This window comes from Protopterus annectens, chromosome 3.part1 (genome assembly GCF_019279795.1).
Source record: "Protopterus annectens isolate FY-2018-M chromosome 3.part1, PAN1.0, whole genome shotgun sequence".
Taxonomy (NCBI): domain Eukaryota; kingdom Metazoa; phylum Chordata; order Ceratodontiformes; family Protopteridae; genus Protopterus; species Protopterus annectens.
This window is the reverse complement of record NC_056732.1, coordinates 1,865,172,906-1,865,196,738: the sequence shown is the minus strand read 5'-3', so window position 1 is coordinate 1,865,196,738 and position 23,833 is coordinate 1,865,172,906. Positions and strand designations below refer to the sequence as shown.

General features: G+C 40.9%; 1 protein-coding gene across 1 annotated transcript in view; it reads left to right on the top strand.

Annotated features, from left to right (window-relative positions):
- Window positions 1-4,122: 4,122 nt before the first annotated feature.
- LOC122798781 (zinc finger protein 271-like) overlaps window positions 4,123-23,833 on the top strand; it is a 264,665-nt gene continuing 244,954 nt past the window's right edge. The window contains exon 1 of the mRNA XM_044067891.1: window positions 4,123-4,264. Coding sequence (XP_043923826.1) covers window positions 4,253-4,264 — 12 coding nt within the window. The 5' untranslated portion in view covers window positions 4,123-4,252. The remainder of the gene's footprint in view (window positions 4,265-23,833) is intronic.

Genomic DNA, 23,833 nt, shown 5'->3' with positions numbered 1-23,833 from the left:
GCTCTCTGTAAGTGAAATGCACATCTGTGACATCTGTTTGAACATCTTGCAGTAAAGAGGTGAGAGATGTCACTTTTTAAGAAGAACCTGGACAACTGGATAGGAAACAGAAAATATACCTCTGGGATCCAACCTGTGTCCCTGATGGGCAGGAAAAATAGGTGCTGACTTTGTGGGAACATGGGTGAAATTCATGGCTAGGCTTATAAGGTCCTCCGGGTCACTAGCCTAGTATCGTCCTATGAACCTATGTTAGCAATGCGTGAGTAATGTATTGTATTACCTGTGTTAGCAATGCATGAGTAATGTATTGTATTACCTGTGTGTCAGCAATGCATGAGTAATGTATTGTATTACCTGTGTTAGCAATGCATGAGTAATGTATTGTATTACCTGTGTTAGCAATGCATGAGTAACGTATTGTATTACCTGTGTTAGCAATGCATGAGTAACGTATTGTATTACCTATGTTAGCAATGTATGAGTAACGTATTGTATTACCTATGTTAGCAATGCATGAGTAATGTATTGTATTACCAGTGTTAGCAATGCATGAGTAATGTATTGTATTATCTGTGTTAGCAATGCATGAGTAATGTATTGTATTACCTGTGTGTCAGCAATGCATGAGTAATGTATTGTATTACCTGTGTTAGCAATGCATGAGTAATGTATTGTATTACCTGTGTTAGCAATGCATGAGTAACGTATTGTATTACCTGTGTTAGCAATGCATGAGTAACGTATTGTATTACCTATGTTAGCAATGTATGAGTAACGTATTGTATTACCTATGTTAGCAATGCATGAGTAATGTATTGTATTACCAGTGTTAGCAATGCATGAGTAATGTATTGTATTATCTGTGTTAGCAATGCATGAGTAATGTATTTTATTACCTGTGTTAGCAATGCATGAGTAATGTATTGTATTACCTGTGTTAGCAATGCATGAGTAACGTATTGTATTACCTGTGTGTTTGCAATGCATGAGTAACATATTGTATTACCTATGTTAGCAATGCATGAGTAATGTATTGTATTACCTGTGTTAGCAATGCATGAGTAACGTATTGTATTACCTATGTTAGCAATGCATGAGTAATGTATTGTATTACCTGTGTTAGCAATGCATGAGTAACGTATTCTATTACCTATGTTAGCAATGCATGAGTAACGTATTGTATTACCTGTGTTAGCAATGCATGAGTAACGTATTGTATTACCTGTGTTAGCAATGCATGAGTAATGTATTGTATTAGCTGTGTTAGCAATGCATGAGTAACGTAGTGTATTACCTGTGTTAGCAATGCATGAGTAATGTATTGTATTACCTGTGTTAGCAATGCGTGAGTAATGCATTGTATTACCTGTGTTAGCAATGCATGAGTAATGTATTGTATTACCGGTGTTAGCAATGCATGAGTAACATATTGTATTTTTCCCCTCCTCCTCCTCTTGCTTTAGATTTCCCTTTTGTCTCCATGTCAGTCATGAGATTAATCATTTCTCAGTCAGTATAGTGTCATGGCTTAGTCAGCTATACCATACGCCCATAAGGCACTGTAGTATATGGAGTGATAGTGTATTAGCCATTTTCTGACAGTAATGTCTGTCTCCTAGGCAAAAGTTGGTTGAAATGGTACCAGGCTAATGAACTTCCTACAACTACATTCACTTCCCTGCATATACCCAAGCACACCATGTAACTCAGAGTTATGGAACTAAATGAGGTACAAAAATGGAAATCAATATATTTAGGAGACAGTAACTTAGAAATGTATGTAAAGCTGGGGATAAAAGAGTAGCAAATAATATTAGAATAGGACTTGGAGGATTTGTATCAGATGAGGAAAAGGAAGTCAAACAGTTTGACAAGCCAGTAAAAAAGGTAAGCAGATCATTAGTGTGTTTAGGAAGATTAATCAGCAGTAGGTAACACAAAGTTATTGTTTCCCTGTAGTGAAAGGTGGTAAGGCTTACCTGTAGTACTGTGTGATAGTCCAGAAACCTAGCATTCAGCAGTAGGTACCAAGAAGTTATTGTCTCTCTGTATAGATAGGTGGTAAGGCCCTACCTGTAGTACCATGTGATACTCTGGGGGCATGCATTCAGCAGTAAGTACCAAGAAGTTATTGTTTCTCTGTATAGATAGGTGGTAAGACCCTACCTGTAGTACTGTAAATACTCTGGAGACCTAGCATTCAGCAGTAGTTACCAAGAATTTATTGTCTCTCGGTATAGGCAGGTGGTAAAGCCCTACCTGTAATACTGTGTGATACCCTGGATTCCCCCAGCATTCAGCAGTAGGTACCAAGAAGTTATTGTCTCTCTGTATAGATAGGTGGTAAGGCTCTACCTGTAGCACTCTGTTATAGTGTGGAAACCTAGCATTCAGCAGTAAGTACCAAGATGTTATTGTCTATCTGTACACACAGGTGGTAAGGCCCTACCTGTAGTACTATGTGATACTCTGGAGACCTAGCATTAAGCAGTATGTACCAAGAAGTTATTGTCTCTCTGTATAGATAGGTGGTAAGGCCCTACCTGTAGTACTGTGTGATACTCTGGAGACCTAGCATTCAGCAGTAGGTACCAAGACGTTATTGTCTCTCTGTATAGATAGGTGGTAAGGCCCTACCTGTAGTACTGTGTGATACTCTGAAGACCTAGTGTTCAGCAGTAGGTACCATGAAGTTATTGTCTCTCTGTATAGATAGGTGGTAAGGCCCTACCTGTAGTACTGTGTGATACTCTGGAGATCTAGCATTCAGCAGTAGGTACCAAGAAGTTATTGCCTCTCTGTATAGATAGGTGGTAAGGCCCTACCTGTAGTACTGTGTGATACTCTGGAGATCTAGCATTCAGCAGTAGGTACCAAGAGGTTATTGTCTCTCTGTATAGATAGGTGGTAAGGCCCTACCTGTAGTACTGTGTGATACTCTGGAGACCTAGCGTTCAGCAGTAGGCACCAAGAAGTTATTGTCTCTCTGTATAGATAGGTGGTAAGGCCCTACTTGTAGTACTGTGTGATAGTCGGGAGACCTAGCATTCAGCAGTAGGCACCAAGAAGTTATTGTCTCTCTGTATACACAGGTGGTAAGGCCCTACCTGTAGTACTGTGTGATAGTCTGGTGACCTAACATTCAGCAGGATGTGGACATGGTACAAGTAATACAGAAGAGGGCAGCAAAAAGAGTGTCGTCAAAGAAATGTTATCAGGAAATACTATGAGGGTTTAATATGTACAGTCATGTAGGAGGAAGACAGAAAGGAAATGAGAGAACCATTTAAGCACTGTAAGGGAATCTGCAGAGTACTTATCTTTTAAAAAATTCACGAGTAATAGAGACCATGATTAGAAGATACAAGCTATAATGATCACGACAGATAACAAGGAAGCATTTTTATTGTAATTATTATTATTATTGTGTTGGTTAAGTAGGATATTCAACTTATGGAGAAGGCAAGGAACTTAAAAAATTTGTTCAGCCAAGCAGTCCCTTTTGCCTTCTCTATCTTGAAAAGTCTGTATTTCTGTAATCAGCAGTGACTAAACAAACTGCACTGTGTGGGGATTTAACACTTATTTATTTATTGTTTATCATGCAGTTTGCAGACTGACATGGACTGCTTTTACATTTTGGATCTACCTTACAACATTGTTGAACCCAATCAGACTGAATGTAATTAGGCAGGGCACCTGAGAAGTGACTGTTTATGCACTACACTAACAAAGCTCAGGATTACTCCTTTCTTTGCATTGTTTATGCCAAACTCAGAAGACTAGTAACGTCTTTTGTTGGGAGTGTTTGCAGTTTGAGGGGTTGAGGATCAGACACAGGACCATGTGTTACACTCTGTAGAAATAACACACACAGAAGAAGAAATGTACACAACCTGCCCTGCTCTGCTTTGCTTTGCTCACAGAAACAGATGCATGCAGTAAAGATATCCTGGCAGTGGAAGGTTAAAGCGGGATGTACAAGCCTATCTCATTAAATATTTATACAAACCCCTCCTTTGTGTTATTTCCTCACAGCATTAGCTCATGAATATTAATTAGATTGGAAGATCTGTGTAGGGACACAGTTCTTAGACACACAGGAAGTATTTGCTTGAAAAAGTTGAGACAACTTTGGCTGTTGAGCACAGAATTACTTAGATTTTTTTTCTTTTTTGTGATTGTTGTCACTCATCTGATAACCCTTACAGTCGTTAGTTTCTTGATTTCTTCAACAGTGTGAGTCATCATGAAGCTGGAGGTAAGGTCTGAGCCAATTATAAAATCTTTCTCTAACAACTAATATTTGTTGTTCAGATCTGAGGCAGCAGGCCTTGTGTTTGTGAATGGTGTAGTTTGTGCTGCTGGGTTGGGATGAAGGTATTATAAAGACTTATGTTCTACAGAAAAAAAATGTTTATGTTCAGGGACATTAATTTTTATATTTTTCTGAGAAAAAATAGCAAGATCACAAATCTTAACTTACTGATAAAAAAAAAAAAAAAAGATTTTCATGCATGTTGGCATTTTTATGCAACAGCACTCATTGTTGGCCACCTGTGTTTCTTGTCATATTTCCTACTTGTAAAGCTGTCAATTTTCTTTACTGGGTGATCCCTACACAGACTCTGTTTTAATTGTGCATTAGTATATGCATCAGGAAAATTATAAAGAAATCATGCTGACAAGAAATTGCACATAAAAAATCATAGGTTTAATTCCCTGATTTCATCTGTTTTGAAGACATAATTTCATTCTTTAGAATCCTGGATCAACCACAATTTCATTCTTTAGAATCCTAGTTCAGCATTCCTGTTTATGGTAAATAAGTAAGTGTTATGATTCTGGCCCTGAAATGTAAAGGGCAGCGATTGTGATTCTGAATTCAGCACTTTGTGTTGGTGTGGAGAAGCTGCATAGTACACTGAGAGGTTTAGTGGAAACAGACGAGTAGTGCCCTTAAAGCTTCAGTGAAAACTCATTTTCTCTGAATAATTACTTGAAAGCAGGAATGCAGAAAGGTGCGCACACACACACACACACACACACACACACACACAAAACAAAAAAAAAAACTAACAATGAAGTGTGCTGTTTCTCTTGTAGTAATAGCTGTTTTTTTTCTTCAGTAATATTTTGTATTAAATATTTTCAGTTATCTAACTTTTATGAATATATGCATTTTTGCTGTGATAAAATATATCAGATTAAATAAATAAATCATGACATTCACCAAATTCTAAAGCATTGTGACTGGATCACATCAAGCAAAAAGTTTGGCACCTGTGGAGTGCAAACCTGAGTTTTGGTTAAGGGCACCGTCACAGACACACACAGCACAACAGAAAACCTAGTTTTGTCAACAGGTTACTTGCACATAAGCAATAGTACCTTTTTTGTTGTTAGCTTGCTTATATTTCCAAATCATGTTTCTGCATTTTTGGCTTTCTTGCCTAGTTTATGAAGACTGTGGTACAGACTACACAACTAAGGGCAGAAAGTATAAAATTGTGGTCGTCGTATTAAGAATAGTTTTAACAGAAGTAATACAAATGCATCAGGTGAAACTTTCACTTCAAGCTGTTGAGAGGTAACCTTAAATGACTTTAGCTTTGATGCTTCAGAGATCTCCTACCTGGTTATACAGAAAGGTTGTTATGTACATAGCAGCTGATGGAGATAGACAGATATTGTTAGCCTGTACTGTACTGTTATGTTCTGTAAAAATTAACAAAATAATTTTAAAGAAAAATAAACAAGAAAGGATGTCAGGAAGCAGGAATATGGGTCTACTTTATTTACGCAAAAGCTTAAAATAGCGAATGCATATGCATCAAAAGTGCGAACCGTCGAAAACTGTAAACGGAAATCTCCATAGGTGGAGATTTCCGTTTACTTAAATGTAGTGCGATCTCGGAGTTGGTATATTTAAGTAGCGGGTGCAGGGGGCTTGCCCCCCTGCCTACAGCTGTTACATGTCATGTTTGGTGTGTAGTTCCATTTTTATTGTGTTTCGATGGTTTCTCGGTTTGATGCATATGCATTCGCTGTTTTAAGCTTTCGTGTAAATAAAGTAGACCCGGAATTTAACTCAGAAAATAACCCTTTTCCCAAGAAGCAGGAATGTAAATCAGAAAAGAACCCTTTTCCCATTTGTATATTTGTTTAAGGAGGACTCTGGCAGGTGTGATTGTGTCTGCACAAGTCTTTGCATATTATTAAGCTGTAGTACTTGTGTCAGAGAGTCCATATAAAACATATGCTTGTCCTATCATTCATTGTATAATTACCTGCTTGCAGAACAAATAATGCTGAACAGGGCATAACCACCCCCACAGGATGGACACACTTGACTTACTTTCACACAGCATTTACACTACTGAACAACATAGACAAACTCTGTTTCACCTCTGGAATGTTTTGGGGTTGTGGGATGAAACTTTGGGGCATGTACAGACCGCTCATAAAAGGCATGCCAGCAGAGAACTACACTGGAGATCTAAGATCCATGAGAAAGCAGTACTGACCTTTGCATAACTGTTTAAAAAGAAGTGCAATCCTGCCAAGTGTATAAAATAGCAGATTACAGAATCGGAACACTGAGTCTATTGCCATGGTAACATATTTCAGTTTATAAGTTTTACTGTTGCTTTAATACTGAAGTCAGAAGGCCAGAACCTTGTTGCATTCTTTAATGATGCAGTCAGAGATGTTGGGGATGGAACACAGGACAGTGAAACTGGTAATGAGAAATGCTGAGCACACAGAGAGCTGCAGTATTATGTCACTTGTCTTTCTGGCACTGTCCACGGCTGGGTGTGTGTGAAGAAAGCAGTGCTGAGTAGGAAAAATAGATGAATATAGAACACTGCAATCCTAGGTGGTCTGAATGCAGCGAAACCGGACAAAACTCCATGACTGGATAGTTTTCACACTGTAGTACCAGGAGAATATGATGGAAGTACTGATTCAGTATCAGACCTTTAATATCACTCCCTGTTTATTTATATACCATTTGTTTGTTAATTGGGGTAAGGTACACTCATCTGTAGACCATTTTAGGTACGACTCATGTCATTTGTCAACGATAAGAAGCAGAGAGAGTAAAATACAAGCTATTAAGAAAAGTAGTTTACAGTTTAAGAAAAGTAGTTTACATTTACATTCAAAGGTACATTGCATTGTTATATTAATGGAGGTTGTGAAAGAGTGTGTGTGTGTGTGTGTGTGTGTGTGTGTGTGTGTATACACATATATAAAACAGAGTTTCTTAACATAAAAAGATAAAACAAGCAAAAAATATAGACTAATTACTCAACCATGCTTATAAAACAGTTACAGTTAGTTTTTGAGCTGCTTTATTTCTTTTCTGAAGGTTTATAGTATGGTTATTTACCTGATTTTGTGTGGGACATTGTTCCAGGAGTCCGCATCTATTTTGTGAATGATTTTTCTGTAAGTGACGGGTAATATTTAGGTCTGATTTGAGAGGTAGTAATTGTATTTGTGATGGAGTAGGGAATCCTTCTTATTCACAGGTTGTTCTTTAGCAGTGGGCATTGCTGGACCGATTGGAAGATTTTGATTTAGTAGAAATGTTTCTCTGTCTTTGAAAGGTAGCCAGTTAGACTTAAAAAAGGTTATGCCGTGGGGCTGTGTTGTCGGACTTGGATGTTTTTATTTACTTATTTATAAGGATGCAGGTTCATAGGTTCATACTAGGCTATCTGCCCTAGGGCATTTATAAGCCTAGCCAGAGTGTGTTTGGCTTTCGCCACCCATTTTAAATTAATTTTGCTATGCCCTTCTTCGAGGTTAGTATACTGTGCCTCTGTCTAACAGTGACACAGAAGTGATACCCGGGGTAAATCTATGATCTCCCATCCACTCATCAAGATTCCTCTTGAAGAGAGTCAATGAGGGACTCTGGAATAAAATCCCAGTCCAGGTTAGGCAGAGTGAAGGGAGCCTCTGGGTTATGAATCTGTCCCTCCAGCATGTCCTATTTATTTCAGTGCTGAGGTTCAAGTCTCTCGAGCGTGGCTCGATGGGATTTGGATTTTCTGAGGTGCAGCATGTCCATTAATTCCGGGTTGGACATGGCTTTATACGTCAGGCACAGATTGCCTCTGAGCAGGCGGTATGCCACTGAGTAGAGCTGGAGTTTCTTTAACTGGGCAGCATATGGCATCTGTTTGAGCCCTTTGATCCTCTTGGTGAGGTACTTTTGGGGTCTTTCCAGTTGCTGCAGGTGTCTGGTAAGGTACATCCCAAAAGGGGCATTGTACTCGATTATGGGCCTGATGAGGGATAAGTAAAGAGGCACGATGACCTCCCCTTATCTAGATGTGAATCCCTTCATGATTAGGTGGCCTTTATAAAATGTTTTTCTAACCACTTTGGCTACGTGGTTGTCAAATTAGAGACTGCGATCAACTTGGGTCCCCAGGTCCCTAATTACTTCTTCTGTACTTAATGGATTACCACCTATGTGGTAATTTCTGGGCACTTTGTTTTTGCCAAAGGGGATGACTATACTCTTTTTGGCGTTTAGCTTGAGGCCATGGCTCTGTCACCAGTTGTCTGTTTCTATGAGGCCCTTTTGGAGGATGCTTGTGTCGGCTGGAGAGTCGATTATGGCACCCAGTTTGCAGTCATCTGTGAACTTGGTCAGCCACAGTCCTTCCGTGTTGGCCTGTACCTCCGAGAAATATATACCGAACAAGAGAGGTCCCAGGACTGAGCCATGTGGGACGCCACTTGTTTGGTTGGGAGTCTGACATGGCTCCAGCAATTCTAACCATGTGGGTTCTGTCCTTGAGCCAGTTTGCAACCTGTCTAGTGACATAGGGGTTTATATTTAAGCTGGTGAGCTTATCTATAATGCCCGAGTGGGGTATTGTATTGAAGGCTTTTGCGAGGTCCAGTTAGGCTGTGTGGACCACCTTCCCCTCGTCAATGGCCTTGGTGACTGTTTCAAAGAAATCAACCAGGTTTAAGAGGCAGGATCTGCCCTTAACAAAGCCGAACTTGGTAGGATCCAGTGTCTGTAGGTCCCCAATATCTTTATTTATGAGGTCCATGATGATCCTTAACATAGCTTTGCAGACCAAGCTAGTCAGGCTTATGGGGCAATAGTTTCCAGGATCCGTTGAGGCACCACCTTTGTGGAGAGGGACCACTATTGCTGTACGCCACTCTTTGGGTACATATCCTGTAGTAAGGCTGAGATTGAACAGTACTTTTATGTTTGGGTTTAGCTCTTCTTGGAGTTCATGTAGGATGCAGCCTGGGACACCGTCTGGTCCCATTGATGCTGTGTTTTTTGCTTTGGAGAGGGCAGCTGTTACCTGAGCATCTGAGATGTCAGGGGGGCAGCACTCTGCTGGGATAGATATTTGCCCTTTTGGTGGGGAGGGGGGGGGGAGTTTGTGCTGAACCTGTCCGCTAGGATGTTGGCAATGTCTGTGGGTTCGGTGTATTTTTTGTCATTTTGGACTAATTTTGAGCATATCTGGGAATTCCCACACAGGTTCCTAACATAACTAAAGAAAGTCTTGTGATTATCCTTAGTGTCCTGTGCAATTTTTCTCTCGAAGCTGGCCTTAGACGATTTTATGAGTGCCCATAGTTTTTTGCTAATACTGATCAGAGATGCCTTCCCTTTTTGGGATTTTGCTCTATCATGTAGTAGCTTCCTCCTTCTATTGTATAGTTTGTTTATGGCTGGGGTCCACCAGACAGGACGTCTGCCTTTGGAGGATTGGGTCTTGGTTTTATTTGGGATTGCATGATCCATGCATTCCTGAAGGTGTTCATAGAATGCGTTTATAAAGGATTCTGTGGTCTGGGCCGTATTTTCCACAGGCTCAGGGGCTTTGAAGGATTCCACCTCGGTTTTGAGGAGTGTGAAATTTGCTTTAGAGAAGTTTTTCACTGTGGTTTTCAGGTCAGGGGGTGGAGTCGGGATGTGAATATCCAGCGAGGTTAGTTTATGGTCTGATCTTACCAGTGAGGGATACACTTCTGGTCTGGAGCATAGATTCCCCATGTTGGTGATGATCAGGTCCAGTATGTTTTCCCCTCTTGTGGGAGTGGTAACAAGTTGTCCCATAGCATTTGAGTTTATACATTCTAGGAACCTTTGGGCTAGGGTGTTGGAGCTAGAGTAATGCTCCCAGTCTATGTTTGGGTAGTTGAAGTCGCCCAATATAATGGTGTTTGGAGAGACCTTCATATTTTTTAGTGTTCTCAGGAAGGCCGAGTGGGGTTCCTGGGTTTGGCAGGGTGGTCTGTAGCAGGCTATAAACTGGAAGGCAGTTTTACCCACTGTTAGTTGCACATGGATAGTCTCTGATGCTTCGTGCTGTGCCACCAACCTGGAGGTGTGGGTATCTTTGACGAATATTGATACTCCCCCTCCTTTTGTGGTTCATTCCAAGTTTTGGGGCCGAAAAGCATGGTGTGAAGTATAACCTGGTAGTGCTGGGGTGCTCTCGGGAGCCTTGAACCAGGTTTCTGTTACTGCACAGATATTGATGTTCTCCATGCTAAGGAGAGTTTTGAGTGCGTGCATCTTGAGGTTTAGACTTCTGGCATTGAGTAGCATTACTCTTAGTTTCTTATCCCTTGTGATACCTATGGAGGTGGGTTTGTCTTTTGAGCCTTGCCTAAAAAAGGCACTATGGGGGTAGCAAGAGCCTTTGCCAATATCCAAAAGCCCAGGGGTGACAGGTGCAAGCCGTCCCTAGCGAAGCATCGTGGCTTGTCGAGCATGTCATCCCAGGCTGACAGGCATTGGATCCACTTTGAATGACACCAGTACTTAAGCCAATTGTTGAAATTGATCATCTTGTCTTCATATTGTGGCGTCATTCTTGGTGAGGGTAAGATGCTACTCAAGGTCAGGGTCATACCTGTCTGGGCTACATAATCAGAGAGCTCCTCTATGTCTCTTTTCATGTAGTCCAGAGAGGTACGTCTCAGGTCGTTCACACCAGCATGGACAATGACTGTGTCATATTTGTACTTGCCTTGGAGTGACCTGAGTGCTTGTGTTATGTGGTGGATCCTAGCGCCCGACAGGCAGCTTACCGTGACCTTCTCCTTGTTCAGCCTGGTGAGCGGGACGTCAGTGTGCCTGACGATAGAGTCACCTATTACAAGTGTATCAGGTGAGTTGTTTAGCCTTAAGGGCTGTGACTGTTCGGCACACTGGCTTTCTGAGCTATGTGTTGCACGTGTTTTGTTTTGGGGTAGCGGTTGCTTGGGTGTCTGCTTTGGAGGTCTCTGCTGCTTAGGCAGATTTTTATTTAGAGCATCCGAGTATGTTTTTGTGTGTTTATGTGTTTGGTTTGCTGTCATGGTAGGTCTATGTGAGACTGGAATTGTAGTGAGTGTGGTTTCCTTCTCCTCTTGACTGGTTCCGCCAGTACTGAGTTGAGAGAGCTTAGCCTCCAGTATGGCTATATGGTTGCATCTCTCACATGTGTTGGAATTTGTTGCGAGGAGGAGAGGGTTGTCTGTGTACATGAGGCAGTTGTAACATTGCCTCAAGATTCCTAGATTCACCAGCTGGACCGGAGAGGAGATTGACAACTGACCTTTGGACATGCTAGAATAGTATTGGGAATTCCTTTATAATTGAAAAAAGGGCCAATGGGGAACAAGGTACTCAAGGGGAGTTTGTGAGGGTGTAGTGCTTTTAAATTTTTTAGTGCTGACTTGTATAATTACTTTAGTGGGCAAGTGCCAGGTAACTTAAATGCAAAAATGACAAACAGTAACTTTCTTTCAAGTGAAACAAGGAAATAAGTACAGTAAGCAATGCAGATATATCTAGGGATCCACAGAAGCGCTGAAAAGCCACATTTTAGGTGGAATTAGCGTTTCAGGGAAATAACAAGCAAACAAACAATAAGCATACAAACAAAGCTAGATTCAGCAGGCCTGGATCTAGTCTATGCTACAGCAAACAAGTGTCTTATAAAGAAAGGATAGAAAGTGGTCCAGCCAAGGCAGTAGTACATTGATTGCAGGGGGGGTGCCTGGATCCCTTTATGAGTAGATTGGAAATAGTGTAAGTTACGTGTCATTGAAATAGAGCTTTTTGTACTTGAAGTTCAAAGTGAGTGAGGAATGATAGTAATTGATCTAATGTGAGTTTAGGTCTTTGTATTGCGTAACAGGAAATTGTTCTCTCCCAAGATAAGTGAAGAACTGGAGATCATTTAAAGTGTTGAACAGCATTGTGGATTGTTAACTGTAGAAGTACAGTTTAATTTATTTTTTAGCCCCTTCCAGAGAAGAGCTAAGTTATTTTGATGCATATAATTTATGTACATAGGTTCATAGGAGGTTACTAGGCTATTGACTCTAGGGTCTTTATAAGCCTAGCCATGTTATACCCTTGTTCCCTTATTGACCAGGTTGTATGGTCTATATTTGCAGTGCGAGTCTGTGATCAGCACCAACTGCTCTTATCCAACAGGGACATAGGTGACACCCCCGAGTTAAATTTACGGTATCCCATCCAGTTGTCTAAGTTATGCTTAAACAGGATCATTGAGGAGCACTGTTTTATGTGAACTAGGCTAGATTAAGATTCTTAGAGTCAGTGAATCTTTTCCCATTTGACTAGTGGATATGCAGCATTTCCATTAGGGCAGGGTCCAAGATATCTCTGTAGACCAGGCACAAGTCGCCTCTCAGTAGCCTGTAAGATACAGAGTACAGTGACAGGGCCTTCAGTCTGTTCATGTAGGTCATGTGTTGAAAGCCCTGAATTTTCTTAGTGAGAAACCTCTGACAACTCTCCAGCTGCTCCAGGTGTCTGGTGAGGTACCTGCAGAAGAGAGCGTTGTACTATATTAGTGGCCTGATCAGTGATAAGTACAGGGGAATTAATAACATCCTTGGCTCTGGGTGCGATGCCCTTACTTATGAGATGTGGAATGTAGAAGGCCTTCCTTACCACTGTGGATACATGATGGTCGAGGTTAAGGTTTCTGTCAACCTTTGTTCCCAAATCTCTCGCCACCAGGTTTGAGCTTAGGGGGGACTGTTAAGATTGCAATTTGCAAGGACTTCCCCTTTGCCAAAAGAGATGATAATGCATTAAGTCCATGCCTTATTTGCCTGTGTAAGCCCTTTTTTGTAGTATGTCAACATTGTTGGGGGATGACTACACCCAGTTTGTAGTCATCAGCAAACTTGGTAAGCCTCAGGCCATCTATTTTCACCTAGACCTCTGAGAAATAGATTCCAAAGAGCAGGGGGTCCACCACAGATCCTTGTGGTACACCACTGGGAACTGGTCTGCGGGTAGAAGTGGAATCTCCAACTTTGACTGCATGCGTTCTGTCGGTGAGCCAGTTAGCCACCCATCTAGTGACATATAGGTTAATCCCCAGTTTTAAATTCCTCCTGGGTTTCTGATACGATGACGGGAATGGACCCCATTCCTAAGTCAAAGTATGATTGAAGTTAATGAAATCAGTATATTGTTTCAATCTTTGATGTTGGGCAAAAGTGCTCTTCAAAACTCCTGCAATATGCCTAGTAGTGACCCCTTCTGCAGTTCGTATGGAGTTGCATGTGTCAGTAACATATCTAAGTATGATTGTAAATTCTTTTTTTATATGACCTGTTGCTGCTACTACTGCTGGAACTGTCTGGGTATCTTTCTTACACATTGCCCTCATCTCTGCCTGCAAATCCTGGTGTTTTATGACTTTGTGTCTCTCTGTCCGTAAGACACTGTAGTCGTTAGATGTAGTGATTTCAATGATCAATGCTACTTTTGTGTTCTTTTCATGGATTACTTGTCTGGTTTTCTTGCATCTGTTTTATGAACTGTTGGTAATGGGTGATCCCATGTGATATAAACTTCATAGTTTTCTATGATGCTTTATGGCTCATGTTTCCAGTGTTTTTTCAGCTACTTCAATATTATAATGTTTGCACAATCCCCGTATACAGTCCTTTTGCCATTAGTATATCACAACTAGCAACTGTTTCCAATTCTGTTTTATAAAACCTACATTTATCTGTTTCTCCCAATTGTTCAGTGGACTTGTGTACATAGTCCACTATCCTGGGCAGCCAATACCAACCTTTCATCTTTTGGTTTAAATTCACCCATTTCAGCTTCATGCCAATATGCTTCTGCTAAACTAAGCAGAGAAGTCATCTTAGATTTATTCTCCTCATTTTCAAAACTTTCACTACATTTGGGTCTTGTGAGGTCAGCAGATATGTCTGCAATCCCACTATTGCAAATCTATACATGTAATCAATTTCGAGGAGGCCCATCCCTCTTTCAGAATTGGGAATATATAGTCTTGGTATGCACTGATCTCTATAAATCATTTGATGAGCATGAAGCATCCTTCTTGTTTTCCTATCCAAACTATGCCAACAGCTTTTGGGACCAGTTAGTCACTCCAAAACTGTAAGTTAGGACAGGAAGAGCAAATGTCAGTGCTGTTTTCAGTAGTAGTTTAAGTCTTCTAAAATGTTCCTTACTGAGTTTTATTCACATTTGTTCCTTTTTTATTGTTGATCCTTCATTAATTTCCAAATTTTTACACACTACCTCTTCCTCAGGTTCTTTTATATCACATTCCTGTCTCATGCTAATGTTTTATATCGCACTCCCGTCCCAGGCTAATGTTTTATATCGCACTCCTGCCCCAGGTTTTATATCGCATTCCTGTGCCAGGCTAAGGTTTTATGTCGCACTCCTGTGCCAGGCTAAGGTTTTATGTCGCACTCCTGTGCCAGGCTAATGTTTTATACCGTATTCCTGTCCTAGGCTAATGTTTTATGTCACACTCCTGTGCCAGGCTAAGGTTCTATATCACACTCCTGTGCCAGGCTAAGGTTTTATATCACACTCCTGTGCCAGGCTAAGGTTTTATGTCGCACTCCTGTGCCAGACTGCTAAGGTTTTATGTCACACTCCTGTGCCAGACTGCTAAGGTTTTATGTCGCACTCCTGTGCCAGACTGCTAAGGTTTTATGTCGCACTCCTGTGCCAGACTGCTAAGGTTTTATATCGCACTCCTGTGCCAGACTGCTAAGGTTTTATGTCGCACTCCTGTGCCAGACTGCTAAGGTTTTATGTCGCACTCCTGTGCCAGGCTAAGGTTTTATACCGTATTCCTGTGCCAGGCTAATGTTTTATATCGTATTCCTGTCCCAGGCTAATGTTTTCTTGATGTTGTAGTTTTCCTGCTTTAAAGGTTGCTTTTGCACATTTATCAAGACCAAATGTCATTCCTATATTATATGAGAATGTTTTGACCACTCTCAGGTGTGCTTTCAGTTCCTCATCTGATAAACTATACAGTTTTAAATCATCTACAAAAAGAAGATGATAAATCTGTATACTGTTGTTTTCTGGGAGCCAAATTATAGCCATGGCCTAATCTGTTAAGTAGATGGCTTAATGGGTTAAGGGCAAGACAAAAGAGCAGTGGTGACAGCCACCCTGGAATATCCCCCTTTGAATTTTTATCCCTGGAATAATAATTTTGTCCTTTATCATGGCTTAACTGTAAAGTGGTTTGCCACTGTTTATGGTCGCTGTAATGTAATCAATCAGTGTAGGGTGGATCTTACACATTTTTAAGCAGTCTTTTATGCATGAGTGTGGGATACTGTCAAATGCTTTTTTTGTAGTCTATTCATGCTATACTTGGGTTCTTCCCCTTTTTACAGTTCTCCATTATGACTTTATTTAGGATCATAGGTTGGTACTAGGCTATCGGCTTTGGGGCCTATATAAGCCTAGCCAAAAAGGTTCCCTGGCGTTCGCCACCCAAGAAAATTATTTTCCTGTGCCCCTGTCAAGCAGTGCTGCAGACATGATCCCTGGGATGAATTTTCTATTTCCCATCCAGACGTCAATATTTTTCTTAGAGGGGGCCAATGCGGAGCTTTGCTTGACATGAATGGATAGTTTGTTCCAGAGTATGGAAAGTCTCTGGGACAAGAATCTCTCCCTCCAGCATGTTCTGTTTATTGTGGTGACAAGGTTTAGGTCCCTGGAGCGAGTGGTTCGGAGAGATTGAGATTTCTTTAAGTGTAGCATGTCCAACAGCTCTGGGTTTGACATAGCTTTGTATGTTAGGCAGAGATCGCCTCTGAGTAGGCGATATGCAATAGAGTAGAGTTGGAGATTTTTGAGGCAGTATGCGTATGGCATCTGTTTGAGGCCGGTAATCCTCTTAGTCTGGTATTTCTGTGGCCTTTCCAATTGTTGTAGGTGTCTTGTGAGATACATGCCAAACGGGGCATTCTACTCTATAATGGGTCTGATGAGAGATGAGTAGAGAGGAACAATGACCTCCTTTTTTCTAGACGAGAACCCTTTTGTGATGAGGTGTGCCACATAGAAGGCTTTCCTGACTACTGTGGCAATGTGGTTATCAAAGGAGAGACTACTGTCCACCTGTGTCCCGAGGTCTCTTATCACACTTTCAGTGTTTAGTGAGCTACCGCCTATGTGGTAGTTCATGGGTACTGAGATTTTCCCATAGGGGATGACAATGCACTTCTTGGCATTGAGCTTGAGACCATGACTTTGACACCAAGCATCTGTCTCCGTGAGGCCCTTTTGTAGAATATCTACATCATTAGGTGATTTTATTATGGCTCCCAGTTTGCAGTTATCTGTGAACTTTGTTAGCCAAAGACCTTCTGTGTTGGCCTGCACTTCAGAGAAGTAGATGCCGAACAGGAGAGGTCCCAGGACCGAACCGTGTGGTACTCCACTTGTCACTGGTCTGAAGTCAGACTTGGAGTTGGCTACTTTTACTGTGTGGGTTCTGTCAGTGAGCCAGTTGGCCACCCATCTTGTGACATAGGGATTTATGCCCAGTTTAGTGAGTTTATCTATAATTCCAGAGTGGGGGATGGTATTGAAAGCCTTGGCGAGGTCAAGATAGGCTGTGTGCAGTACCTTGCCCTTGTCTACAGCTCTAGTGACTGTTTCAAAGAAGTCAGTCAGGTTTAGTTGACATGATCTACCTTTTACAAACCCAAACTGAGTGGGGTCCAGGGTTTGGAGGTTACCTATGTCTTTGTTTATAAGCTCCAAGATGATACATTCCATGGCCTTGCAGACCAGGCTCGTCAGGCTAATGGGGCTGTAGTTTCCGGGGTCCATGGTGGCACCCCCTTTGTGGAGAGGGATAACAGTCTCTGTGCGCCATTCAGTAGGCACATAACCTGAGGTGAGGCTATGATTGAACATGGTACTCAGTTGGGGTGCCTTCTGTAGTTCTTGCAGTACCCAACCTGGGATAATGTCTGGTGCCATGGATGCTGTGTTCTTGGCTTTGGAGAGTGCAGTCTTTACTTGTTCATCCGTGATTATAGGGGCTTTGCATTCTTCCGGTATTAAGATGGGCCCTTTGGAGGGTGAGAGGGGGGTAAAGTTAGCACTAAACCTATCTGCCAGGATGTTGGCAATATCGGTTGGTTCTCTATATTTAGTGCCATTGTGCTGTAGTTCAGAGCAGATCTGAGTATTGCCATTGAGATTCATGACATAGCTGTAGAATGCTTTGTGGTTGTCTTTGGAATCAGTGGTGATTTTATTTTCATAACTGGCTTTGGAGGATTTTATGAGGGATCTCCGCTCCTTGCTGAGGCTGACCAGGGAGTTCCTCCAATCTTGAGATTTTACTCTTTTTTTTTTTTTTTTTTTTTTTTTACAACAGCTTCTTTCTTCTGCTGTAGAGTTTGTGTATGGCAGGGGACCACCAGATTGGCTTCCTTTGCTTGGAGGATACTGTCTTGGCTATGTTGGGGATGGCACGATCCATGCACTCATGTATGTGCTTATACAGTGCATTTGTGTAAGATTCAGCAGTTGTACCTCTATTTTCCGTCTGCAAAGTTTGCCACTTCTGTCTTAAGAAGCATGAAGTTGGCTTTGGAGTAGTTTTTGACTGTGGTTTCCTTAATGGGAGTGGGGGTGTTATATGGATGTCTAGGGTAATTAACTTGTGGTTGGATCTGACCAGCGAGGAGTTGACCTCTGGCAGTGGCCAGGTCCAGGATATTGCTGCCCCTGGTGGGGGTGTGGACACACTGATCCAAGGCATTGGAATTTATGAGTAGTTTTCCCATTTGATGGTGGGGTAGTTGAAATCGCCCATAATTAAGGTATTGGGTTGTACCTTGATATTTTCCAGTATCTTAAGAAATGAAGAGTGGGAATCCTGGGGCATGATGGGGTATCTGTAACAAGCTACGACCTGGATTGCAATCTTGCCCAGTGTTAGTTGCACTTGAATAATTTTGGATGCATTATGTTGAGCAGCTAGCCTGGAGGTGTGAATATCCTTAATGAATATGGACACGCCTCCGCTTTTAGTGTTTTGGTCCAGGTTAGGTGGCCGAAAGGTGTGGTAATGCAGGGGTGCTCTGGAGCCTTGAACCACATCTCTGTCACTGCACAGATGTCGATGTTCTCCATTTTAAGTAGTGCCTCGATTGAGTGCATTTTGAGGTTTAGACTTCTAGTATTGAGTAGCATTACCCTCGGAGTTTGCTTGCTTGTACCTGTTACAGTGGTGAATTTAGCATTTGAACCTTGCCTAAAAAAGGCAGTATAAGGGTGGCAAGAGCCTTAGCCAGCATCCAGAATCCCAGGGTCGACAGGTGCAGGCCATCTCTGGCAAAGCATCGGCATGTCGTCCCAGGCAGACAGATACTGGATCCCCTTAGAATGACACCAGAAGCTTAGCCTATTGTTGAAGTCAGTCATTTTGTCCTTGTACTGCGGTATCATTCTGGGCAATGGCAGGATGCTACTCAGGGCTAGGGTCATACCTGCCTGGGCTACAAGATTGGAGAGCTCTTCCATGTCTCTTTTCATGTCATCCAAGGAGGTACGTCTTGGATCATTCACACCAGCATGGACAACAAATGATCTTTTCTTCCATGTGACTTTTTTTATTACCCTTCTGTTCTATTGCCATGGTTGAGTTTGCTTTTAAATGACTGTAAATGTCAGCATCAATTCCTGTGTATAGTTTATACGTCATCAGAATTATTAGTTAACAAAGTTATTGGTCTATAGTTTTTAGGATAGCTTGCAGGTTTGCTCTTAAGAAGGAGCATTGTTTTTCCTGTCATTAGCCAGGCTGGTGTCTGTTCGAGGTGTGCATATAAATAGTCCTTACACATGGCTAGATCTTCATGTAAAGATGTTAATACTTTTAATCAAAAGTTTGGTACCGCATCTGGGCTTGAGAGGATTTTCTTAACATTGTTTCAGTCTCTCTGGCCATTACTTCATCCCATTGCATATCCTGTATATTTAAACTTTTTATTCTTTCTTTTACTTCTCATGTCTTCTTTCTTTTACTTCTCATGTCCATTTAGCATCTTTGTTTTGTTCCACAGGGTCTTCATAGATATTTCTCCAAATTGTATCTATTTCTTTATTTTTCATGGTGTTTTAATTCCTTTTGCCTTGTTTCCCAATTCTCTATAAAACTTTTTTGGGTCATCAGTAAATTGTTTATTTTCTACTTTTGCTTTATATTTGTCTGCATATCTTCTAAGTTTTTCTGCCTGTGCTGATATTTCTAGTTTATTATTTGTGATCGTCCACAATAGATCCTGATCTGTTCTGATACTGTGTATCGCTTTTATCACGTCTATCTTTCTGAGTATTTTTGTTGATCTGTTCCCTCTTTTATACTCTTCTAACAGTGACACTTCTTGTCTTAATTGCTTTATTGTTTTCTCTATTCGATACTTCCATGATGGCATTGGATGTCTTCCCTTACTGCTCTGTGTTTTTGTGGTAAGGCTTTATCTGTTATGAACTTAGCTGCACAGTAATATATCCTATTTATTTCTGTTATATTGCACAAATCACTATGGACTGTAGTAATTACTGTGTTCATTTGTTATTACCGTGTTAATTTGCTTCATTACAACTTCTAATTTTTTGGCTTTAATTGACTTTCTGTAGTCTGTTTCTTCCATTGATCTTAATATATCTATCCATCTCTATTAAGTCAAGTAACTCTTCTCTTGGCTCATTTTCTTCTAAACTGAGGACACATTCTTTGTTTTCCATTTCCTGTGGGCAATCTATAGATAGTTCCACTGCATCTTCCTGTGCCATATTCTCTTCAGCTTCAACCTGTGTCATCCACTGCTCTTTCATATGGGAAGTCACTGGCCTATCAGCCCACAACATCGGCTGCATTATAGTTGCCAGAGTTTCCTGTTCCTCCCCTTGCCGAACATTTGTACTAGTTTCCTTTGGAAAGCTCCAAAGTATCTTCCTCTGGCAACTGATCAGATGTTTCCCCGCTCCACTGGTTTCACCTTAGTGGGGATCCATTGCTTTATCCTGCTGTGATGTTTTCTGAGTTAGATTTTCTACACTAAATCCTTTACTTTGCAGGTAATCCATAACCTCAGTTTCTATTTCTTTAACTTCTCCATTACTAATCCTCTCTTCTACATTTCCTCTGTTTTCTTATTTTTTTGTATTGTAAAATTTCCTATGTCTGAATGCCTTTGCCCGTATTTCTCTTCAAATATCTTCAGTACTGCTCTTTTGGTATTGACTAATTTTGCTTTCTCCTTTGCATAAATATTGCACCACAACTAAATCTTTTTTTCTTTCCCATATTCCTTGATCCTCCTGTTCCTCCTTACTTTGGGGACTCATTATTCCATCCTGCTGTGATGTAACCTGTGTTAGACTTTCTACTCTAAATCCTTCACTTCGTAAGTATTCCACAACTTCAACTTCTATTCTGCTTTAGTAATCTTTTATTCTACATTCCAACTTTGTGATCTCATTTTTTATTGTAAAATTTTCCATATCTGAATGCCTTTCCCTTCAAATATTTTTGGGGCTGCCTTTTTTGTGTTAATTTGTTTTTCTCCTTTACATAAATACTGTACCACATCAGATCTTTCTTTCCTGTGTCCATATTTCTTTTTTATACCTTTCAAAAGTCTCTAGATTTTGTTCTTTATATTTTCGACCTTCCTCAGTTGCTTTTACCAAATGGACCAAAGTTTCTTGGTTTACATAATGTTTTTCATAAATCTGTTGTATTAACGAACCCACATTTTTATTTGAAGCTTCTGGCAGTTTTTCTTGTGGAAGTATTTTTTTATTCTAACTTCTGTCTTAATCTTGTTGTATATCTTCTGTTTGGAAATTCTGGACTTCTTCCATTTATAGCAACTATACATTTCTTTCTTATTTTCAGTAGTCCACTCTGCCATCTTTGTGACTCGTTTTTTTCGCCTGTTAGTGTTTGTGGACTGCTACTTTCTTCTGCAGCAGGAGGGCCATCTTCCCCCTGGGCCTGGCCTAGCCTAGCCTCGTTGTAGGAATGTTGCCATGCCTTGAGGTTTCTACTTTATTTTTTCCAGTCCTGGCACCAGTGTGCCTACCAGGATTGGGCTCGTTTTTATCCTGGGTCTTGTGCACCCAGATATTTTCTTTTAGTTTTTAACCTACTTCTGTCTGTGATGTACGCTATATAAAATACAGTCTACAGTGTCGCCTTGGTGAGATTTTTTAAAAAACAGGGTCCACCTTGTGAGATTTTTTAAAAAACAGGGTCTACTTCATGAAGGTGCTCACCAAGACTTGATGAATTAATTTCCAGCAATACTACTCTCCTTTGTTTGCTAGTTTATCATCTCTCCATTCAGACCCTCAGCTGGGTGAGGTTCTCAATGATGCCTGAGTGGGAGATTGTGTCAATAGCCTTGGCTAAGTCAACCTAGGCTTTATGTACTGTTTTGACTTCATCCAGGGCTTTGGTGATATTCTTGAAGTCCACTAGGTTTAATAAGCATAATCAACCTTTAACAAAGTCAGATTGGGTTGGGTCAAGAGTTTGAAGGTCACCTATGTCTTTGTTAATAAAGTCCATGATGATTATCTCCATGGCCTTGCAGATAAGGCGGGTTAGGCTTATGGGTCTGTAGTTCCCAGGGTCAGTTGATGGACCCCCTTTGAGCAAGGGAATTACTGTTGCTGTTTTCTAGTATTCCTGGGATAAAGCCAGTGTGGTTGAAGAGAGTGCCAAGTGGTTCCACTAGGTCCTGTTTTAGACCATTTAGTAGGCATCCTGGGATGTTATCCGGTCCCATAGAGACTGTGTTTATGGCCATGGTTAGTGCAGTTATGACCTGCTCTTTGGAGATACTAGGTAGAGAACTGGTATGCTTTGGGGTATGTCTGTGAGGGCAGGGGGTGAAGTTTGCACCAAATCTGTCTGCTAGAAGGTTGGTAATGTCCTTGGGTTCTGTTTGAGTGGTACTGTTCACTACTAGTTCGGCACAAAGCTGGGCTTTCCCTTTTAGGGACGTAGCTAAAGAATGCTTTGTGATTATCCTTACTAGGGATGCTAGTTTAGCTTTGTAATTGGCTTTAGTGCACTTTACAAGATATCTAATTTGCTTGTTCAGGCTGCGGAAGGTGTTCTTCATCTGCTGAGTCATATCCCTCTTGTTCTTAAGTTGCATAACCTTTTATGCTTAATGTCCACCAGGGTGGCTTTTTTTGTCAGGACCTTGTTTTGATTTGTTCAGGTATAGGCAAGCCTATAATTTTGTATAGGTGTTTGTACAGGGCATTTGTGTAATCCTCCATGTAGGAGTCATTGACAGTGGTAGCAGGGGGTTTGAAATGATTTATGACATTGCTTTGGAGGCTATAGTTTGCTTTGGAGAGATTTGTCATCCTTTTTGCTTTGGGGGGGGGGGGGGTCAGGTCTGATATTTACTTCGAATGAGGCCAATTTATGATCAGACATTACCAGGGAGGGCAAGGTAAATACTAAGTCTGGGACATCCAAGCTGCTTGTGATGGAAATGTAGAAATGGAGTTTTCCTGGAGGATGAGATTCATAAGTAACTGCGAGGCTGGCTAGCTGAACTTGTGGGACAGTTTCCCTTCCAAAGGTTTGAATCAAATCTTGTATGTAGTTTCTGGGAGGTAAGTATCTTATCCAGTATACCAACCCCCCAAGCAAACGATAGAACATTAACACACCGTCCCTGGTTTAGGAGGCCAATGCCTTATCCACAAGGGAATTGGTTTGCTTTGATGATCACTGTATTGTCAGCTTAAAGAAGACATTTTAAGGTGGGACGGTCTGAGGAAAGGCTATTTTAAGATATTGAAAATAGTAGTGGACCAAGCACTGATCTCTGAGAGACACTGATATTAGTGCTGGTACGAGTACAAAGCCTTTGAGAAGAAAACTGAAGGTGCTCTTAGAGAAAGAGTCAGAAACCAAGATACAAACTTCTGTTGAGAGGATGCAGTTCGGTAATGAGCGGATAGTAGCTGGTGGTTCACATTTTCAAATGCTCCTTAAGATCTATAGAAATGGCACGTGTGAGAAAGCCCATCTCAATATTAGAGAGCATATAATCAATTGGGGCAATATAGGTGTTTACTTAGTCCTAAAACCATATCATCTTCGATCAGAAATACCATATTTTGTATGTTGGGAAGGGTTTTTATAATCTAGTTTTTCAAAGATTGTAGATAATGAATCTGTTTTGGCAAGAGCTTAGCAATTGTTAAGCACCCTTGTAAGCATTGTTGAAGTCTAGTTTTTCCCTGCAATAGCACTGAACAAGCCTGTAATTTAACTGTTGTTAGAGTATAATCGTGATGTTCCATGCACTACATATAGATTATACTTAATTTATTTTGTTGATTGGATTAGTCCAGCTGGGAAAAAAAACACTTACACAGAAATGTTGGGAAGAAAAAATGTTATATCTAAATAAAGTACAACTCAGTCGATAT